This window comes from Eleutherodactylus coqui, chromosome 7, assembly GCF_035609145.1.
Source record: "Eleutherodactylus coqui strain aEleCoq1 chromosome 7, aEleCoq1.hap1, whole genome shotgun sequence".
Classification (NCBI taxonomy): domain Eukaryota; kingdom Metazoa; phylum Chordata; class Amphibia; order Anura; family Eleutherodactylidae; genus Eleutherodactylus; species Eleutherodactylus coqui.
In genome coordinates, this window is record NC_089843.1 from 13,997,135 (window position 1) to 14,014,818 (window position 17,684).

A 17,684-nucleotide genomic window follows, 5' to 3' on the forward strand; every position below is an offset into this window, starting at 1 on the left:
GACGGTGGTACGGTCGGCTATGTACTCCCTCACCATCTTTTTACAGTGCTCCCTTCGACTGAGTCTTGACTGGGGAGCCATAAAACTGGCAAAGGCCTTGGAGAGTGTTCCCCTGCTTGCGCTGGACATGCTGCCTGATCCCCGCTCCTCCCCTGCTGGTTGGCCCTCTGAACTGAGTCTTCTACCGCTAGCGCTGTCAGATGGGAACTTTAGCATCACTTTTTCTACCAGGGCCCTGCGGTATTGCATCACTCTCGTACCCCTTTCCTCTTCGGGAATTAGAGTGGAAAGGTTTTCCTTATAACGTGGGTCGAGAAGGGTGTACACCCAGTAATCTGTGATGGCCAGAATGCGTCTAACTCGCTGGTCACGGGAAAGGCAGCCTAACATGAAGTCAGCCATGTGTGCCAGGGTCCCAGTACGCAACACATTGCTGTCCTCACTGGGAGGATGCTCCTCCTCCTCTTCTGCCCATACATGCTCATGTGATGACAGGGATGCAGCATGGGTACCCTCTGCAGTGTGGGCAGCAGTCTCTTCCTCTTCCTCCCCCCTTCTCTTCCTCCTCCAAAACGCGAGATAAAGATGTGAGGGTGGTCTGGCTATCAAGCGACATACTGTCATCCCCCATCTCCTGTTCTAACCGCAAAGCGTCGGCCTTTATGCTTAGCAGCAAAGTTCTCAGCAGGCAAAGCAGCGGGATGGTAACTTTAATGATGGCCACATCGCCGCTCACCATTTGGGTAGACTCCTCAAAGTTTCCGAGGACCTGGCAGATGTCTGCCATCCATGGCCACTCCTCTGTAAAGAACTGTGGAGGCTGACTACCACTGCACCGCCCATTTTGCCCATTTTGCAGCTGGTATTCCACAATTGCTCTATGCTGCTTGTACAGCCTGGCCAACATGTACAGCGTAGAATTCCAGCGTGTGGGCATATCGCACAGCAGTCGGTGCTCTGGTAGCTGAAACAGGCATTGCAGGGTCCTCAGGGTGGCAGCGTCTGTGATGGACTTGCAGAAATGTGCGCAGACATGGCACACCTTGCCGAGCAGGTCAGACAAGTGGGGGTAGTTTTTCAGAAACCACTGAACCACCAGATTGAAGATGTGGGCCAGGCATGGCACGTACGTGAGGCTGCCGAGCTGCAGAGCCGCCACCAGGTTACGGCTGTTGTCACACATGCCCGCTTGGAGGCTCAGCGGCGAAAGCCAGAGGTCGGTCTGCTCTGTCAGACACTGCAACAGCTCGGGGGCCGTGTGCCTCTTGTCACATAAGCTGATTAGTTTCAGCACGGCTTGCTGATGCTGGCCCACCACTGTGCTGCAGCGACGCGCGCTACCGACTGCTGGCGACATGCTCACACTTCTTAATTGAGAGGTAGAGGTGGCGGAGGAGGAGGTGGCATAAAACACCACAGATACCAGCACCGAGGTAGGACCCGCTATTCTTGGTGTGGTTAGGACGTGAGCGGTCCCAGACTCTGACTCGGTCCCAGCCTCCACCAAATTCACCCAATGTGCCGTCAGGGAGATATAGTGGCCCTGCCCGCCAGTACTTGTCCACGTGTCTGTGGTTAAGTGGACCTTCCCAGTAACCGCGTTGGTGAGGGCACGATTTATGTTTCGGGAGACGTGCCGGTGTGGGCTGGAACGGCACACCGGGAAAAATAGTGGCGACTGGGGACCGAGTAGCGTGGGACCGCCGCCGCCATCATGTTTTTGAAAGCCTCCATTTCCATAAGCCTGTACGGCAGCATCTCCACGCTGATTAATTTGGCAATGTGCACGTTTAAAGCTTGTGCGTGCGGGTGGCGGCGTATTTGCGCTTTCGCTCCAACGCTTTTGTTAGCGACAGCTGGGCGCTGCGCTGAGAGACATTGCTGGATGGAGTGGAGGTGAGGGTGTGGGTGCAGGCCGGGAGGCGCTCGTGCCTGCGTGCTGAGAGGGGGATTGGATCTGTGTGCCAGGTTGTGGCACAGGGGAAGAGGCAGTGGTGTGACCTGGAGGCGGTGAATGGCCTTCATCCCACCTTGTGGGGTACTTAGCCATCATATGCCTGTGCATGGTGGTGGTGGTGAGGCTGGTAGTGGTGGCTGATCTTGGTTCGGCACAGGTTGCACACCACTGTTCGTCGGTCATCCGTGCTCTCACTAAAAAACATCCACACCTTTGATCACCTAGCCCTCTGCACAGAGGCTTGCCACGAGGGGGTGCTGTGGGAAATGACAGACAACTGTGTCTCATCAACCTCATCCGCAAAAAGCTCTTGAGACAGTTGCCGCAAGTCCCCAGCCTCATTACCCGGACTCTAGGAACTTTTCAAATTTTGGGCATCGGTCACGACAAACTCCTCAGGTGACAGAGGAAACATTTTTTCCCACTCAGGGCAGGGACCAGAGGACAGTTTCTGGGAGTCTGCCTGCTCAGAATCTCTCATTTTCCTGGAGTGACAAGGCTGGGAGGAAGACGGAGCAGACAAAGGATTCAGAGGTGCAGTGCCTAGGCTGGGAGTAGTGGACTGTGTAGAAGACTGGGGGGTCGATTCATTGCTGGAGGCGTTTTCTGCCATCCACATCAGGACCTGCTCGCACTGCTCTGTTTGTAATAAAGGTCTACCACGTGGACCCGCAAATTGTGATATGAATCTGGGGACCATATGGACTTGGCGCTCTCCTAATCCCTCAGCAGCTGGCTGTGATACACCCCGCTCAGGACCTCGGCCTGTACCCACACCCTCACACTGAATGGGTCTATCAGCGAAATGCAAAGTATCTCCTACCATACTTATTGAAAAAATGACTAAATATGGGATTGACAAGGTAACTGTTGGATGAATTCACAACTGGCTTAGTGATCGTACTCAGAGTGGTCATAAATTGCTGCACATCCAATTGGAAGAATGTGTCAAGTGGGGACCACAAGGCTCTGTCCTAGGCCCAGTGTTGTTCAGCACTTTTATGAATAATCTGCATGAGGGAATTGAGCAGAAGCTGATAAAATTTGCCAATGACATAAAGCTAGGAGGGTTGGCTAACACTTGATAAGAGAGAGAGGATTCAAAAAGATCTGGACAAGCTAGAACAGTGGGTGACAACAAACAGAATGCTATTTAACAGGGATAAAGTCCTACATTTGGGCAAGAAAAAGGAAAAAAGCACATACAGAATGGGAGTAATTGAGCTACACGGTAGCACATGGGAAAAAGACTTGAGTATACTAATGGATCACATACTGAACAGGAGTCAACAATGTGATGCAACAGCAAAAAAGCAAACACAATTCTGGAATGTGTTAGGATAAGCATAAAGTCTAGATCATGTGAGGTAATTATCTCCCTCTACTCTTCCATAGGCCGCCTGCACACGGCAGAGCTGCATTCTGCATGTGGAATCCCACAGCGGAATCCAGCCCTGACCATGGCCAGACACCCTGTGTATTTGTCAATCGTCTTCTTTTTCTGTACTGGGGATGGTCCAGATAGCTCGTCGTCAGACATGCGCAGTACCGATTTTCCCGCACCTTTTTGGAACCCCGCGACCGTTTCGTAATGTTAATTGCAGAAGGGCCACAGGTTGGATGGCTTCAATTGACTTCAATGGAAGCTGTCCGCGTGGAATCTGCTCAAAAATAGAGCATGCAGCGATTTATCCTCCGCAAGCGGAAATTACAATTGACTTCCACTCGTGTGCAGGAAGAATCACTTTTCCATAGCATGCTATGGATGGTATTTGCTGCAGAACCCGGAAGCAGATGCCTGCCACGGATTCCGTAATGCAAATCCACTGCGTGCAGGTGGCCTTAGTCAGACCTCATCTGGAATACTGTGTCCAGTTCTGAGGACCCAAATTTAAAAAAGACATAGACAAACTGGAGCAAGTTCAGAGAAGAGTTACCCAGATGGTGAGCGGTCTGCAAATCATGTCCTATGAGGAACGGTTAAAGGATCTGGGAATGTTTAGCATAAGAGAAGGCTGAGAGGAGACTTAATAGCTGTCTACAAATATCTGAAGGGCTGTTAGTGTGCAGAGGGATCAGCCCTATTCTCATCGGCACAAGGAAAGACTAGAAGCAATGTGATGAAACTGAAAGGGAGGAGATACAGATTAGATATTAGACAGTGAGGGGGATCAATGAGTGGAACAGGTTACCACAGGAGGCGGTGAGTTCTCCTTCAATAGAAGTGGTTCAAACAAGGGCTGGACAAATATCTGTCTGGGATGATTACATGAATCCTGCATTGAGCAGGGGGTTGGACCCAATAACCGTGGAGGTCCCTTCCAAGTTTACCATTCTAGGCCGGCCCCAACTTTTGCAAGGTAAACATAGGAATTTGGTCAATGTATACAGGCAGGGGCAAGAATAAAGATTTGTGGCCAGATTTAGGCCAGATTGGCTCAAGAGAGGGCCTACTTTGAAAATAAGCCCAGCTATTGGCAGTGGCACGGAGGCTTTGAGGGTATACTATAAATATCCCAGGAATCACCATTGCAATGCTGAGAACTTTATGAGCAAAAAAGAGGAGCTTGTGTCGGCCTATGACCAGGCGATAAGTCCATAGCAAATCTACAGTAACAGTCTCTTCCCTCTTGGCTCTGAACCTGTACATAGAACATTTTGACCTCTTACCCAGAGACCGGGTTAAATCATTCCGTTGTCTGTGACCTGCACTCTGCCAAGTGGTGGCAATGGGGCAGAGAATAGCTTGCAGGTCCAAATCATCTGTTCAGAGATATTTCCAGAGCAAAGTTTCCACCCGTCGCGTTAAAAATTTCAGCAACACCAAAGCTCATCAGAAGACACTTCACTATTCATCCTATCTCTTCTCAGTTCACAACATGCCTTGCCCACCACCCAGATTCTGGTTGGTAGTTTCCACTTGTCATATGCCAGTCCTCATACCCGCCCCCTCTTGAAGAGCTACATAGCATAAAACATAAGGCATAATCGGTCTTCACAGTATTATAAAACCCTTTATAACAATAAAGGAACTATTCCCCCCTTACACAATAAACTGCATTATTAATGGGGTCTGTCAGACAACAGTAGTGTAGTAAAATGAAGCGCCTACAACAGATCTCTGTGCAGTTAACTCTCGGGGATATGAACATTGTATGATCTGCTTTTAAAGTGGATGTCCATGAGTTAAAAATTAGGCTAACTGTAGAAAATGTGATTAAAAAAATAGCACTCACCTGTTATATCCCACATTTGTTTCAGTGTTCCCCACCCATCTTTTTGGACCTCTGTTATTCCAGCCATCTTTTCATTGACTTTTGCTCAGCCACAATGTTACCATGCAGTGCGGCTTCGGCTCCTGCGTCCTGGAGCAGTGATGTCAGGGCTCTCCCGGCGATGTTGGGCGGCCGGTGTGCGGCGGCGTGGGCGGGTCCGCCAGTAGGGTGCCGCCTGCATCCCTTCCTCTCTCTTGTGCTGGAGTGGGGGAGTTGGCTCCTTCCACTCTCCGCCCCTGGGCGGAGTCTTTCGTTTATAAGGCTGGCAGTGACCTGAGCTCACTGCCAGTTATTGGTTCTGTTAGCCACTAGTCAGTTCTGTCTGCAGCCTGTCTCAGTCAGTACTAGTTGCTAGTCAGTCTCCTTCTGGTTTGCCTTTAGCTCAGTCTGTTCCTGTTTGGCCATTCCATCTGCCTTTTCTGTCGGCACTCTGTCCCCCGTTAGTTAGTTGTATCCTTGTAGTCGCCAGGTCCCTAGCCAGGATAGGGACCGCCGTCCAGTTGTCCGCCTGGGGTTAGCCAGGGTTGAGGCAAGTAGGCAGGGACAGTGGGGTGCGGGAAGTTCAGGGCACCCCACCTGGCGCTCCGGGGGTCAGAGTGCCGTAACACACAACTCTTCTTCTTCTCATCTTACCCAACAATCAGACCACAACAAAGCCTGGTGCTTCCTTCAAAGAGTCCTGTAGAAAAAACAGTTGGTCAACAACATCCTGTACTTGTTAAGACTTCTTGTTGTCATAAATGTAACCTATTGAGGGTCCTGATGTTTGGTGGGTTTCTTAAGAAACCTATATCAGGAGGAATTCTAGTAGACGATGTTGGCTGGTCTTTTGCAGCTCGGTAATTTGTGACATGTAGAATACTTTCCGTTTCCTTCACAACTTTATTTGTTTCCATAGGTAATGTTGGTGGGATGAAGATGCCGTCCCTGTCTGTACCATCTGATTCATGGCTATCTTTACCAACTAATTGCACTTTTGATGCTTCTAAGAATTATGAGCTTTATGTTACCAGTCAGATGATAGGATCCTATATGGACCCCCATTTGATATCACGTCTTCAGTTCTTCAACCGGCTTTTGTTCAATCAGAAGAAGTGCACTTTTACACTGATGAACCTCACAGAGGAGGACAGTAACATCTACACCTTTATCACAAAATATCATGACAAGAGAAGGATCCAAAGCCGGGAGGAGCATTTCAATGTCACCGTGACAAGTGAGTCAGTAAAGACCTTGTAAGGCTAAATAAAGACACTGGTCCAGATATGTAGATATTTATAATATTGTATCCGCGCTCCAAAGAGGAGATATAAATAATAGTAATAACCACATGTATTCTACCATTATCATCTCAATCCATATCCAAAGTGCTATGCAAACATAGGTATCAAATATGCAAAAGGACTCACCTGGTGTAGAGCCTGCTCGATGACAAGACTCCAAACATATGGTCCAAATTAGTGACCACTTGCAACCTGGGAGAGCAGCATAGGAAGGGATCTGTGGTTTGTCTACGGTAGTAAACTGTGCAGTAGTGATTACTCAAAGGAAAACAAAAAAATTCTTTGCGCTACTTATGATAAAAGAAATAAAAGAAAATGTGGAGGAACTTCACTGGAGGTGGGGTTTAGATAACAACGCTTCCCCAAATCCAGGTTAGCCAAGCACAAATAAAGAGGGTAGTAGAGATTCTTCATCCAAGTATTTATTAATATTATAGGTAATATGTCTTATAAAAGTAACTACACAGGGCTTTTAGGCAACGCATTTCGGGGTGCTCTGAACCTTTTTCTCAAGGCTTGTCTTTGCAAGGTACTTCCTTCTGTATGATTAATAGTATAAACCTTTTAGTTGATCCAGTTAGGAAATACCCACCTCTCCTTCCAACTTCTCATGTCGGCTCTAAAGGATGACAATTGGAATTGGATGATTTTCATTGTAACCTTGGTTGTAGTTGGCTCCTTCACATCTTCTTGATTGGGCATTCTACCCTTGTAAATATTCAGCTAGAAGTCAATTGGAATCAGCAGCTCTTATTAATATGACTTTGCTTCTGTCTGTTATTTCAGGACATATAGCATTGGTGTCACCTCCAAACAAGTCACCACAAGATCACGAGGACAATATCTATGGTGGGTTTCATTCTGACATGAGATTTGTGTTGTATCTTTAAATATTTTTATACAATATCCTGAACCTACATTGATTGGTCACTTTATTAGAGACCCCTATCTAGTAGCATGTTGGACCTTCATTGGCCTTCAAAACCGCAGCAATTTGAAAAACCATATATTCCACTAGGTGATGAAATCCTTCTACATGAATATCGGCCCCTGCAGACAGAAGACTTCCTGTAATTGCTAAAAATTAGATAGAGGTGCTGACAGTAGGTGGTCACTAATTCTTGCTGTTTGGTCCAAATTCTGACCTCCCATTAACACGGTGCAACAGAAATCTGGATCCATCTGAAATGGAAATGTTTTCACTGCTCAGCTATACAATTTTTGTGCTCTTTTGCACCCCGAAGCCTCGCCTTTCTGTTTCTCTTAGACAGAATGACGCTGGAACTGGTTGTCTGCAGTTATAGTCCATCTGACTGTGCAGCACCTGTTGAACAATCCTTAACCCCTTCTGACCTGTTTCAGCGATGACCTGTTACTGTCTCAGAGATGACCATTCATTTGATGTTTTTCCTTGATCGGGACATTCTCGGTATACTCTCCACACCATTGTATGAGAAAACCACGCGCCGTTGGAGGTAAGGCCGCGGCTAGTCTAGCACCGATGAGCCAGCTTTGTTGGAAGTCGCTCCGATCACTGGATTTTCCCATCTAATGTGGATTCACACTAAAACTGATCCACGGAAAACTTGTCACGTGACTTTATACTGCACTGCGGGGTCATAGGGAGGATTTCCACATAGGTAAGATCCAATAGTGAGAGGGTCAGGGGCTCTAATAAAGAGGTCATTCAGTGTATGTAACATTAAGTCAACCCACAGTGCGACCCACACAACGTGTGGTAGAATTATTAAAATGATCTTCAACTCATACACAACACAACAGGTGGGTAGATTCACGGTTTCTTTGGTTGTCCGGCACTCTACAAAGTGCCTTTTCTTCGCTTCCTCTTCTTCCAACTCTCTCCAACGGGGCGATAAACGATCAAAATATTGCTACTTTCTTGTTTCACCTTCTACCTCAAAACGAATTACTAATTCTGAAGTGAACGTGAAACATTTCACCACATTTGCACCATTTTGGTGACCCTGTGAACTTACCTTCTGTAACTCTGTGAAGTATAATGCTGTCCCTCCTCTCAGAATTGCTGGCCATTTGCTTCTTTCTGGATGCTCCCGTTGCAGTAATCTTGGGTATTTGGTGGATGCTTCTCTGTTTGGGTGAGTGTCTCACATTTCCTTACTATTGTCTTATATCTTGCAAGTAGTGGATAACCCCATCATGCCTACCAGTTGTATTATTACACATCATCCCACCCCTCATCTACAAAGGCCAAAAATGGGGCTTGTTGCTATGAAAAATGATGCAGCCCATTCATCTGAGAGTGGTGGGGGTCTCCCTGCCGAGACCTCTTCAAATCGTCTGCTATGTTAGATGATAAAATGTACTGACAGACATATTAAACTGCAACATACGACCCGCAACAATATAGAGGGGAGTCGTGAGAATAACCAAGGCCTACAATCTCTATTCCCATAATTTTCACAATGGCAGACTGGTGATACCCAGTAAAACTATGGGAAACGCCAAGTCGCTATACCTGCTCAGTGGGCGGGTATTTCCTGGTGTGATGTCAGAGTCGTAGACAGTGCTCTAACCAATCAGATGTCTCCTCTTCCCTCCCATCAAAACACTGACACAGAAGTTTCAGCTGCATCCCCCTCCTCTCCCCTCCTGTCTTCCGTTTGCTGTTATATATTAATTAGACTGTGATAGTTCTGAACATTTACAGAGATTGTACAGGGAATGGAGGCCTCTGGAAGGTGGGGAAGTTTACCTTTATAACACGTCTAACAAAATGTAATGCATGCACATGTACTACTGAGTAGTGTAAAAACCGTTATAATGGTAAGTAATAAATAATTGTCTGCTGAGATTGAAACCTAGAACAGAGGAAAGGAGCGACCTGGGGAGCGGTCTGTCACTCCACATAATAGTCCATGACAGTTATAGGAAGAACAGAATAAACCATGGTAGGAAATGAACATTTGGCCAACTCTCCGGTCCTCTCCTCTGTTCTTCTGCTTCCGTGAAGCTACAGGGGTCAAACATTTATAGCAATGTAATCCTCTAAATACGGAATACATATTAACCCTTTACAATCCAGTGTTGAATGTCTTCCGACATTCTGATTGAAACCTGTACAGCTCTGATGTATGAAGACATCCAGCAGGGTATTCTTATTGTACATTGCTGGCTGCTCTGCTGTCGGAGCCTCTCCGGTGAGAGACATCCTGCAATACTGGCTTCAGCTAGCAGATTGCACTGTGGTAGAATGGCAGGAAGAGAGCGCTTCAATTGGGTTGGGAAAACACCTTGAAGTATGTTGGAGTTTCTCTCAAATGTAAAGTAAAGGCAGAGTTTTTAATTCCACGTTACAGAATATGTATTCTCTACTCTTTTTCAGTCAAAAAGCACAAGAAAAAGTTTTCTGAAGAGCGGTCGTCTTGTTTGCATCGCGTTTTTACTCTCCTTTTGGGTGAGAAACATTTATAAATTTGATCTGATTTTGATGACCCATAATAAACGTCCCACATATAAGGCTCAGTTCACATCTATCCGGCTTTGTGCCAGTTACATTTTGCTTTATTTTACGTCCCAGGGCTCCATCCAAGATAAGCCTGAATCCATGAAAATAGGAGTCGGACAGCAGAACCTCAGGATGGAGCCGTAGACTTCCATTGCTGAGATGGGGATCAACAAGGTCTCAGTTTCGGCAGGTTTCCATTAGTTTCTGGTATTTGTGCTGCAGAGAATAGTCAGTTCACTAATACCCAACCACCGTATTCTCTGTAGCACAAATGCTGGAAACTTGCTATTCCCTAAAAGCGGGACTCAGACAGAACTCCAGGTGGTAGACTAAAACTGAAGGGCCTTTAGCCTGTTTCTAATGTTTGCTTTTAAACCTCCGGAACTCATCTAATAGATCTGATGACGGATCCTATTACTGACCCATCTGATGAAAGATTCCATTGTAACAGACCTAATGATGCATTGCATTACTGACAGATGCAATTGTTGAGAGATCTGATAAGGGATCCCCTTATGGATAAATCTGATAATTGATCCCCTTAAGGGGATCACTGATCTATCCATATTGACAGAACAGATCCTATTGTTTTATTGCTATGGTATTATCCAGCATCATCTATTATATTGTTTGTGACATACTGTACCGTACAAAGATGCAACATCCGTCTTCATCCACTTCATCTGGTTTTCATCCATCATCCACTGACTTCAATGTACACAACAATGGATAGAAAAACATAAAACGTCCTATTCAAAAAAGGGATGGGTTGAAGTCAATGTGATGAGGGCTGAAAAGAAGGATGCATTGAGAACAATTGGCTTCCATCTCATCAGTTGAATGAGGTCTAATATACACTTCAGTAGAATGGTAAACTTGGAAGGGACCTCCATGGTCATCGGGTCCAACCCCCTGCTCAGAGCAGGATTCATGTAATCATCCCAGACAGATGTCTGTCCAGCCTTTGTCTGAACACTTCCATTGAAGGAGAACTCCCCACCTCCCGTGGTAACCTGTTCCACTCATTGATCACCCTCACTGTCTAATATCTAATCTGTGTCTCCTCCCTTTCAGTTTCATCCCATTGCTTCTAGTCTTTCCTTGTGCAGATGAGAATAGGGCTGATCCCTCTGCACTGTGACAGCCCTTCAGATATTTGTAGACCGCTATTAAGTCTCCTCTCAGCCTTCTCTTCGGCTAAACATTCCCAGATCCTTTAACCGTTCCTCATAGGACATGATTTGCAGACCGCTCACCATCTGGGTAACTCTTCTCTGAACTTGCTCCAGTTTGTCTATGTCTTTTTTAAAGTGAATAGAACAGAAAAATCTCCTTCCGCGCTCTTTCCAAGGATCCCCGGGTCCAAAACAAGGAAACTGTCAGGTTTCCTCAATATTTAACTAAATATATTTATTCTAATAATAGTGCAAAACGAACATTTAGTAAAATTGCAACGCGTTTCGGCGTTCTTATAAACAACTTTTTCAAGCATGACACACACATAAACATATCTTTCTTTTATAGTATTGCCTACCTTCCAAGACATTGAGGTCCGGAGTTCATGGCGTGGGACACGTGGGACGCCGGTCAATCCCGCACTGACGTGGAAAATAGATTTTTTATTTTTTTTTGCCAAAAGTTGAAAGGGATAATGGGCCTGTATGACTTGACTGTGAGCTTTAGGCTGTGTGGACATCTGTTCCTGTGTTTCCTTGACTGAATCTATTCTTCGGCCCACTTGTCACACGTCCTTTTGGATAAGTGCTAGCGCCTGTTGGTGTGACGTTTCGAATAATTGAAATAGAGAATCAATCTCACTTTTGGTGGGCGTTGCTCTGATGTGAGTCCCATCAGTCCCTCAGAGAAGGGCCCGTTGAGCTTCTTGGGGATGAAGCGGGTGTTTGGGCTCTAAGGGCTGGTGTAGTGGCGCTGGGGATGATCTCCCTTTCTACTCAGTTTGATGGTTCCTTTCTTTTTCAGCACTCTGTTTCATCCAGTTGACGGTGGGCTCTTTCATTGTTTCGTGATGTACTGGAGAGCCGGCACTTTGCAACACCTTCAATTGTCAGAGCTTTTCTCTCCTGGGGTTCCCTCTGGTGTCTCAGGAAACCTGCTGGTAAATCCTTGTAAATGCTTGTGGCTTCCCGAGGGGGAGGGAGATTCCATGGTGAGTCCTGCTTGCAGGGTGCTCTGGTGCTTGGCGCTGTGAGATCTCTCCTCCTCTGTCCTGCCTCATCTTGCCATCGGGTGCTGCGATGCTGGGACTGGAGGCGGGGGTTCTGCCATGCCCCTCCTTCTCCCCGCTGTGCGGAGGGTTCGGGGAGGTGCGCAGCGGTGCCATCTTAGATGACTGGGCGCTGGGTGAAGGAATGCTGAGAAATTGCTCAATGCCACCTGGATAACCCTCCACGGCCGTCTGCTGCTTAGCTTGGCCTCTTTTTTTCCCTATTTTCTCACTGGGGGTGATTTTTGGGGTGAATTTTGTGCCTAGTGGGTGTCAGAATCCAGGATGTAGCATTTGTGTGGAATGTGCCCTACTCCTTAATTCGCAAGCCCCACCTCCTATTTTGCATTTTAAATTAAGTGAACCTCATAAGAAATACCGAATACTAAATGACCAAAAGACCGAATTGAAAAAAAGGCAACTAAATCCGTACAAATAAGAAAAGCTAAAAGCTGACCAGTGCAAATCCCTGCTACAATGAGACTGAAGGGGGGATGTTTGGCAGCGGTGCCTTTTATCGTCGCTTATTCATACGGATTAGTTCCCAGTTTTGGATTCAGTCTTTTGGTTATTCTAGTAATTATAAAGCTGTAGCTGGGCTCATTAAGACGTCTGCAGTTATTATACATTATATACCCTGTGCCCGGCCGCTGACCCACCGCCTGTCTTTTCTTATCTGTGCTGCCTATTGTCCTGATGGCTCACCATCGGTCATGTGCAGTAGAGATTTGCCCATGCCGGCGCTAGGCGATGACGCGGAATCTGCAAACTGTGCGCAATGTTAATTTCAGTTGGGCTGCGGGTCGGACGGCTTCCATTGACTTCGAGCATGCACTGTACAGCATGCTGCCAATATTTTTTTTTCTCTTTGATTTCTGCTCGTGGGCCGGAAAAAGCACTTGGAAAGTATTTGCTGCGGAATCTGCAGGCGGACGCTCACTCCTGATTCCGCAGTGCAAATAATGCCGTGTGCAGCCGGCCATACTATAATATAGCTGGCACTGGAGCTATTAGAGAGTTCTAGTTAGGGCTGCTGATGGATTATCTCTTGATAACAGTGGGCTATATAGTCATATTTTGTCTGCGATCGTATTCCTTCTGCATGATACTATGTATATGTTTTTAAGATATTTTTTTCTTGGATTCTGTTTTTTTTTGTTTTTTTTATATATTTTTTCCCTTTTTTTTGGTTTGTTCTCATTCATTATTTCAGACTTTCTTATTGATAAAGGCTAGAGATGAGCGAACGTACTCGTCCGAGCTTGATATTCGTGCGAATATTAGGGTGTTCGAGATGCTCGTTACTCGTAATGAGCACCACGCGATGTTCCGGTTACTTTCAGTTTCCTCTCTGAGACGTTAGCACGCTTTTCTGGCCAATTGAAAGACAGGGAAGGCATTACAACTTCCCCCTGTGACGTTCAAGCCCTATACCACCCCCCTGCTGTGAGTGGCTGGGGCGATCAGATGTCACCCGAGTATAAAAGTCGGCCCCTCCCGCGGCTCGCCTCAGATGTCTTGTGAGTTAGCTGAGGGAAAGTGCTGTTGGTGCCGGAGCTGCTATAGGGAGAGTGTTAGGAGTTAGTGTAGGCTTCAAGAACCCCAACGGTCCTTCTCAGGGCCACATCTATCCGTGTGCAGTACTGTGAAGGGTGCTGTTAGCAGTGTTGCACAAATTTTTTTTTTTTTCAAAATCGGCAGTCTGCAGAGCATTGCGCCTTGCATTAATAGTCCAGGGACAGAAGTGGTGGTTAGGCAGGGAGAGTGTTAGGAGTGAGTGTAGGCTTCAAGAACCCCAACGGTCCTTCTTAGGGCCACATCTATCCGTGTGCAGTACTGTGGAGGCTGCTGTTAGCAGTGTTGCATTTTTTTTTCTTTTCAAAATCGGCTGTGCAGAGCATTGCGCCCTGCAGTAATACTACAGGGACAGAATTGTGTAGGCAGGGCCAGAAGACATATATTATTGATTGAATATAGTCAGTGGGCCCTCCGTTTCCCAAAAAGGGAAACATTCTATTGGTCCTGCAGGCTTGCGCCAATTTATTTCCTGCCTGGGAAATCACTGGTAATACAGCATGCTGAGGGGTAGGGGTAAGCCTAGAGGACGTGGACGTGGACGTGGCCGAGGACGCGTAGGCCCAAGTGAGGGTGTGGGCACAGGGCGAGCTCCTGATCAAGGTGTATCGCAGCCGACTGCTGCGCGATTAGGAGAGAGGCACGTTTCTGGCGTCCCCACATTCATCGCCCAATTAATGGGTCCACGCGGGAGACCTTTATTAGAAAATGAGCAGTGTGAGCAGGTCCTGTCGTGGATGGCAGAAAGTGCTTCGAGCAAGCTATCATCCACCCACAGTTCTGCGCCGTCCAGTGCTGCAAATCCAAATCCTCTGGCTGCTACTCCTCCTTCCTCCCAGCCTCCTCACTCCACTACAATGACACATGCTCAGGAGCGGGCAGACTCCCAGGAACTGTTCTCGGGCCCCTGCTCAGATTGGGCAGCAGTGGTTCCTCTCCCACCAGAGGAGTTTATCGTCACTGATGCCCAACCATTGGAAAGTTCCCGGGGTCCGGGGGATGAGGCTGGGGACTTCCGGCAACTGTCTCAAGACCTTTCAGTGGGTGAGGAGGACGATGACGATGAGACACAGTTGTCTGGCAGTGAGGTAGTAGTAAGGGCAGTAAGTCCGAGGGAGGAGCGCACAGAGGATTCGGAGGAAGAGCAGCAGGACGATGAGGTGACTGACCCCACCTGGTGTCCAACGCCTACACAGGACAGGTCTTCAGAGGGGGAGGCACGGGCAGCAGCAGGGCAGGTTGGAAGAGGCAGTGCGGTGTCCAGGGGTAGAGGCAGGGCCAGACCAAATAATCCACCAAGTGTTTCCCAAAGCACACCCTCGCGCCATGCCACCCTGCAGAGGCCGAGGTGCTCTAAGGTCTGGCAGTTTTTCACAGAGACGCCTGACGACCGACGAACAGTGGTGTGCAACCTTTGTCGCACCAAGATCAGCCGGGGAGCCACCACCAACAGCCTCACCACCACCAGCATGCACAGACATATGATGGCCAAGCACCCCACAAGGTGGGACGAAGGCCGTTCACCGCCTCCGTTTTACACCGCTGCCTCTCCCCTTGTGCCCCAACCTGCCACTGAGATCCAACCCCGCTCTGAGGACACAGGCACTACCGTCTCCTGGCCTGCACCCACACCCTCACCTCCGCTGTCCTCGGCCCCATCCACCAATGTCTCGCACCGCACCGTCCAGCCGTCGCTAGCGCAAGTGTTTGAGCGCAAGCGCAAGTACGCCGCCAAGCACCCGCACGCTCAAGCGTTAACCGTCCACATAGCCAAATTTATCAGCCTTGAGATGCTGCTGTATAGGGTTGTGGAAATGGAGTCCTTCAAAAGTATGATGAAGGCGGCGGCCCCGCGCTACTCAGTTCCCAGTCGCCACTACTTTTCCCGATGTGCCGTCCCAGCCCTGCATGACCACGTCTCCCGCAACATTGTACGCGCCCTCACCAACGCGGTTACTGCCAAGGTCCACTTAACAACGGACACGTGGACAAGCACAGGCGGGCAGGGCCACTACATCTCCCTGACGGCACATTGGGTGAATTTAGTGGAGGCTGGTACAGAGTCAGAGCCTGGGACCGCTCACGTCCTACCCACCCCCAGAATTGCGGGCCCCAGCTCGGTGCTGGTATCTGCGGCGGTGTATGCTTCCTCCACTAAAGCACCCTCCTCCTCCTCCGCAACCTCTGTCTCGCAATCAAGATGTGTCAGCAGCAGCAGCACGTCGCCAGCAGTCGGTGTCGCGCGGCGTGGCAGCACAGCGGTGGGCAAGCGTCAGCAGGCCGTGCTGAAACTACTCAGCTTAGGAGATAAGAGGCACATGGCCCACGAACTGCTGCAGGGTCTGACAGAGCAGACCGACCGCTGGCTTGCGCCGCTGAGCCTCCAACCGGGCATGGTCGTGTGTGACAACGGCCGTAACCTGGTGGCGGCTCTGCAGCTCGGCAGCCTCACGCACGTGCCATGCCTGGCCCACGTCTTTAATTTGGTGGTTCAGCGCTTTCTGAAAAGCTACCCACGCTTGTCAGACCTGCTCGTAAAGGTGCGCCGGCTCTGCGCACATTTCCGCAAGTCCCACACGGACGCTGCCACCCTGCGGACACTGCAACATCGCTTTAATCTGCCAGTGCACCGACTGCTGTGCGACGTGCCCACACGGTGGAACTCTACGCTCCACATGTTGGCCAGGCTCTATGAGCAGCGTAGAGCTATAGTGGAATACCAACTCCAACATGGGCGGCGCAGTGGGAGTCAGCCTCCTCAATTCTTTTCAGAAGAGTGGGCCTGGTTGGCAGACATCTGCCAGGTCCTTCGAAACTTTGAGCAGTCTACCCAGGTGGTGAGCGGCGATGCTGCAATCATTAGCGTCACCATTCCTCTGCTATGCATCTTGAGAAGTTCCCTGCAAACCATAAAGGCAGCCGCTTTGCGCTCGGAAATAGAGCCGGGGGAAGACAGTATGTCGCTGGATAGTCAGAGCACCCTCCTATCTATATCTCAGCGCGTTCAGGAGGAGGAGGAGGAGCATGAGGAGGATGAGGAGGAGGGGGAAGAGACAGCTTGGCCCACTGCTGACGGTACCCATGCTGCTTGCCTGTCATCCTTTCAGCATGTATGGCCTGAGGAGGAGGAGGAGGAGGAGGAGGAGGATCCTGAAAGTGATCTTCCTAGTGCGGACAGCCATGTGTTGCGTACAGGTACCCTGGCACACATGGCTGACTTCATGTTAGGATGCCTTTCTCGTGACCCTCGCGTTACACGCATTCTGGCCACTACGGATTACTGGGTGTAAACACTGCTCGACCCACGCTATAAGGAGAACCTTCCCACTCATTCCCGAAGAGGAAAGGGGTTCAAGAGTGTTGCTATACCACAGGACCCTGGCGGACAAGCTGATGGTAAAATTCCCATCCGACAGCGCTAGTGGCAGAAGGCGCAGTTCCGAGGGCCAGGTAGCAGGGGAGGTGCGTAGATCGAGCAGCATGTACAGCCCAGGCAGTGCAACAGTCTTTAAGGGCCTGGACAGCTTTATGGCTCCCCAGCAAGACTGTGTCACCGCTCCCCAGTCAAGGCTGAGTCGGCGGGAGCACTGTAAAAGGATGGTGAGGGAGTACGTAGCCGATCGCACGACCGTCCTCCGTGACTCCTCTGCCACCTACAACTACTGGGTGTTGAAGCTGGACACGTGGCCTGAACTAGCGCTGTATGCCCTGGAGGTGCTTGCTTGTCCTGCGGCTAGCGTCTTGTTGGAGAGGGTGTTTAGTGCGGCTGGGGAAATCATCACAGATAAGCGTACCCGCCTGTCAACCGACAGTGCCGACAGGCTAACACTCATCAAGATGAACAAAGCCTGGATTTCCCCAGACTTCTCTTCTCCACCAGCGG

The 17,684-nt window shown here is 48.8% G+C and overlaps 1 protein-coding gene across 1 annotated transcript in view; it reads left to right on the plus strand.

The window, feature by feature from the left end:
- Positions 1-17,684, plus strand: part of LOC136573283 (uncharacterized) — a 59,580-nt gene that overhangs the window by 16,925 nt on the left and 24,971 nt on the right. The window contains exons 2-4 of the mRNA XM_066574583.1: positions 6,131-6,448; positions 7,302-7,364; positions 9,880-9,951. Of these exons, the coding sequence (XP_066430680.1) occupies positions 6,131-6,448; positions 7,302-7,364; positions 9,880-9,951 (453 nt within the window). The remainder of the gene's footprint in view (positions 1-6,130; positions 6,449-7,301; positions 7,365-9,879; positions 9,952-17,684) is intronic.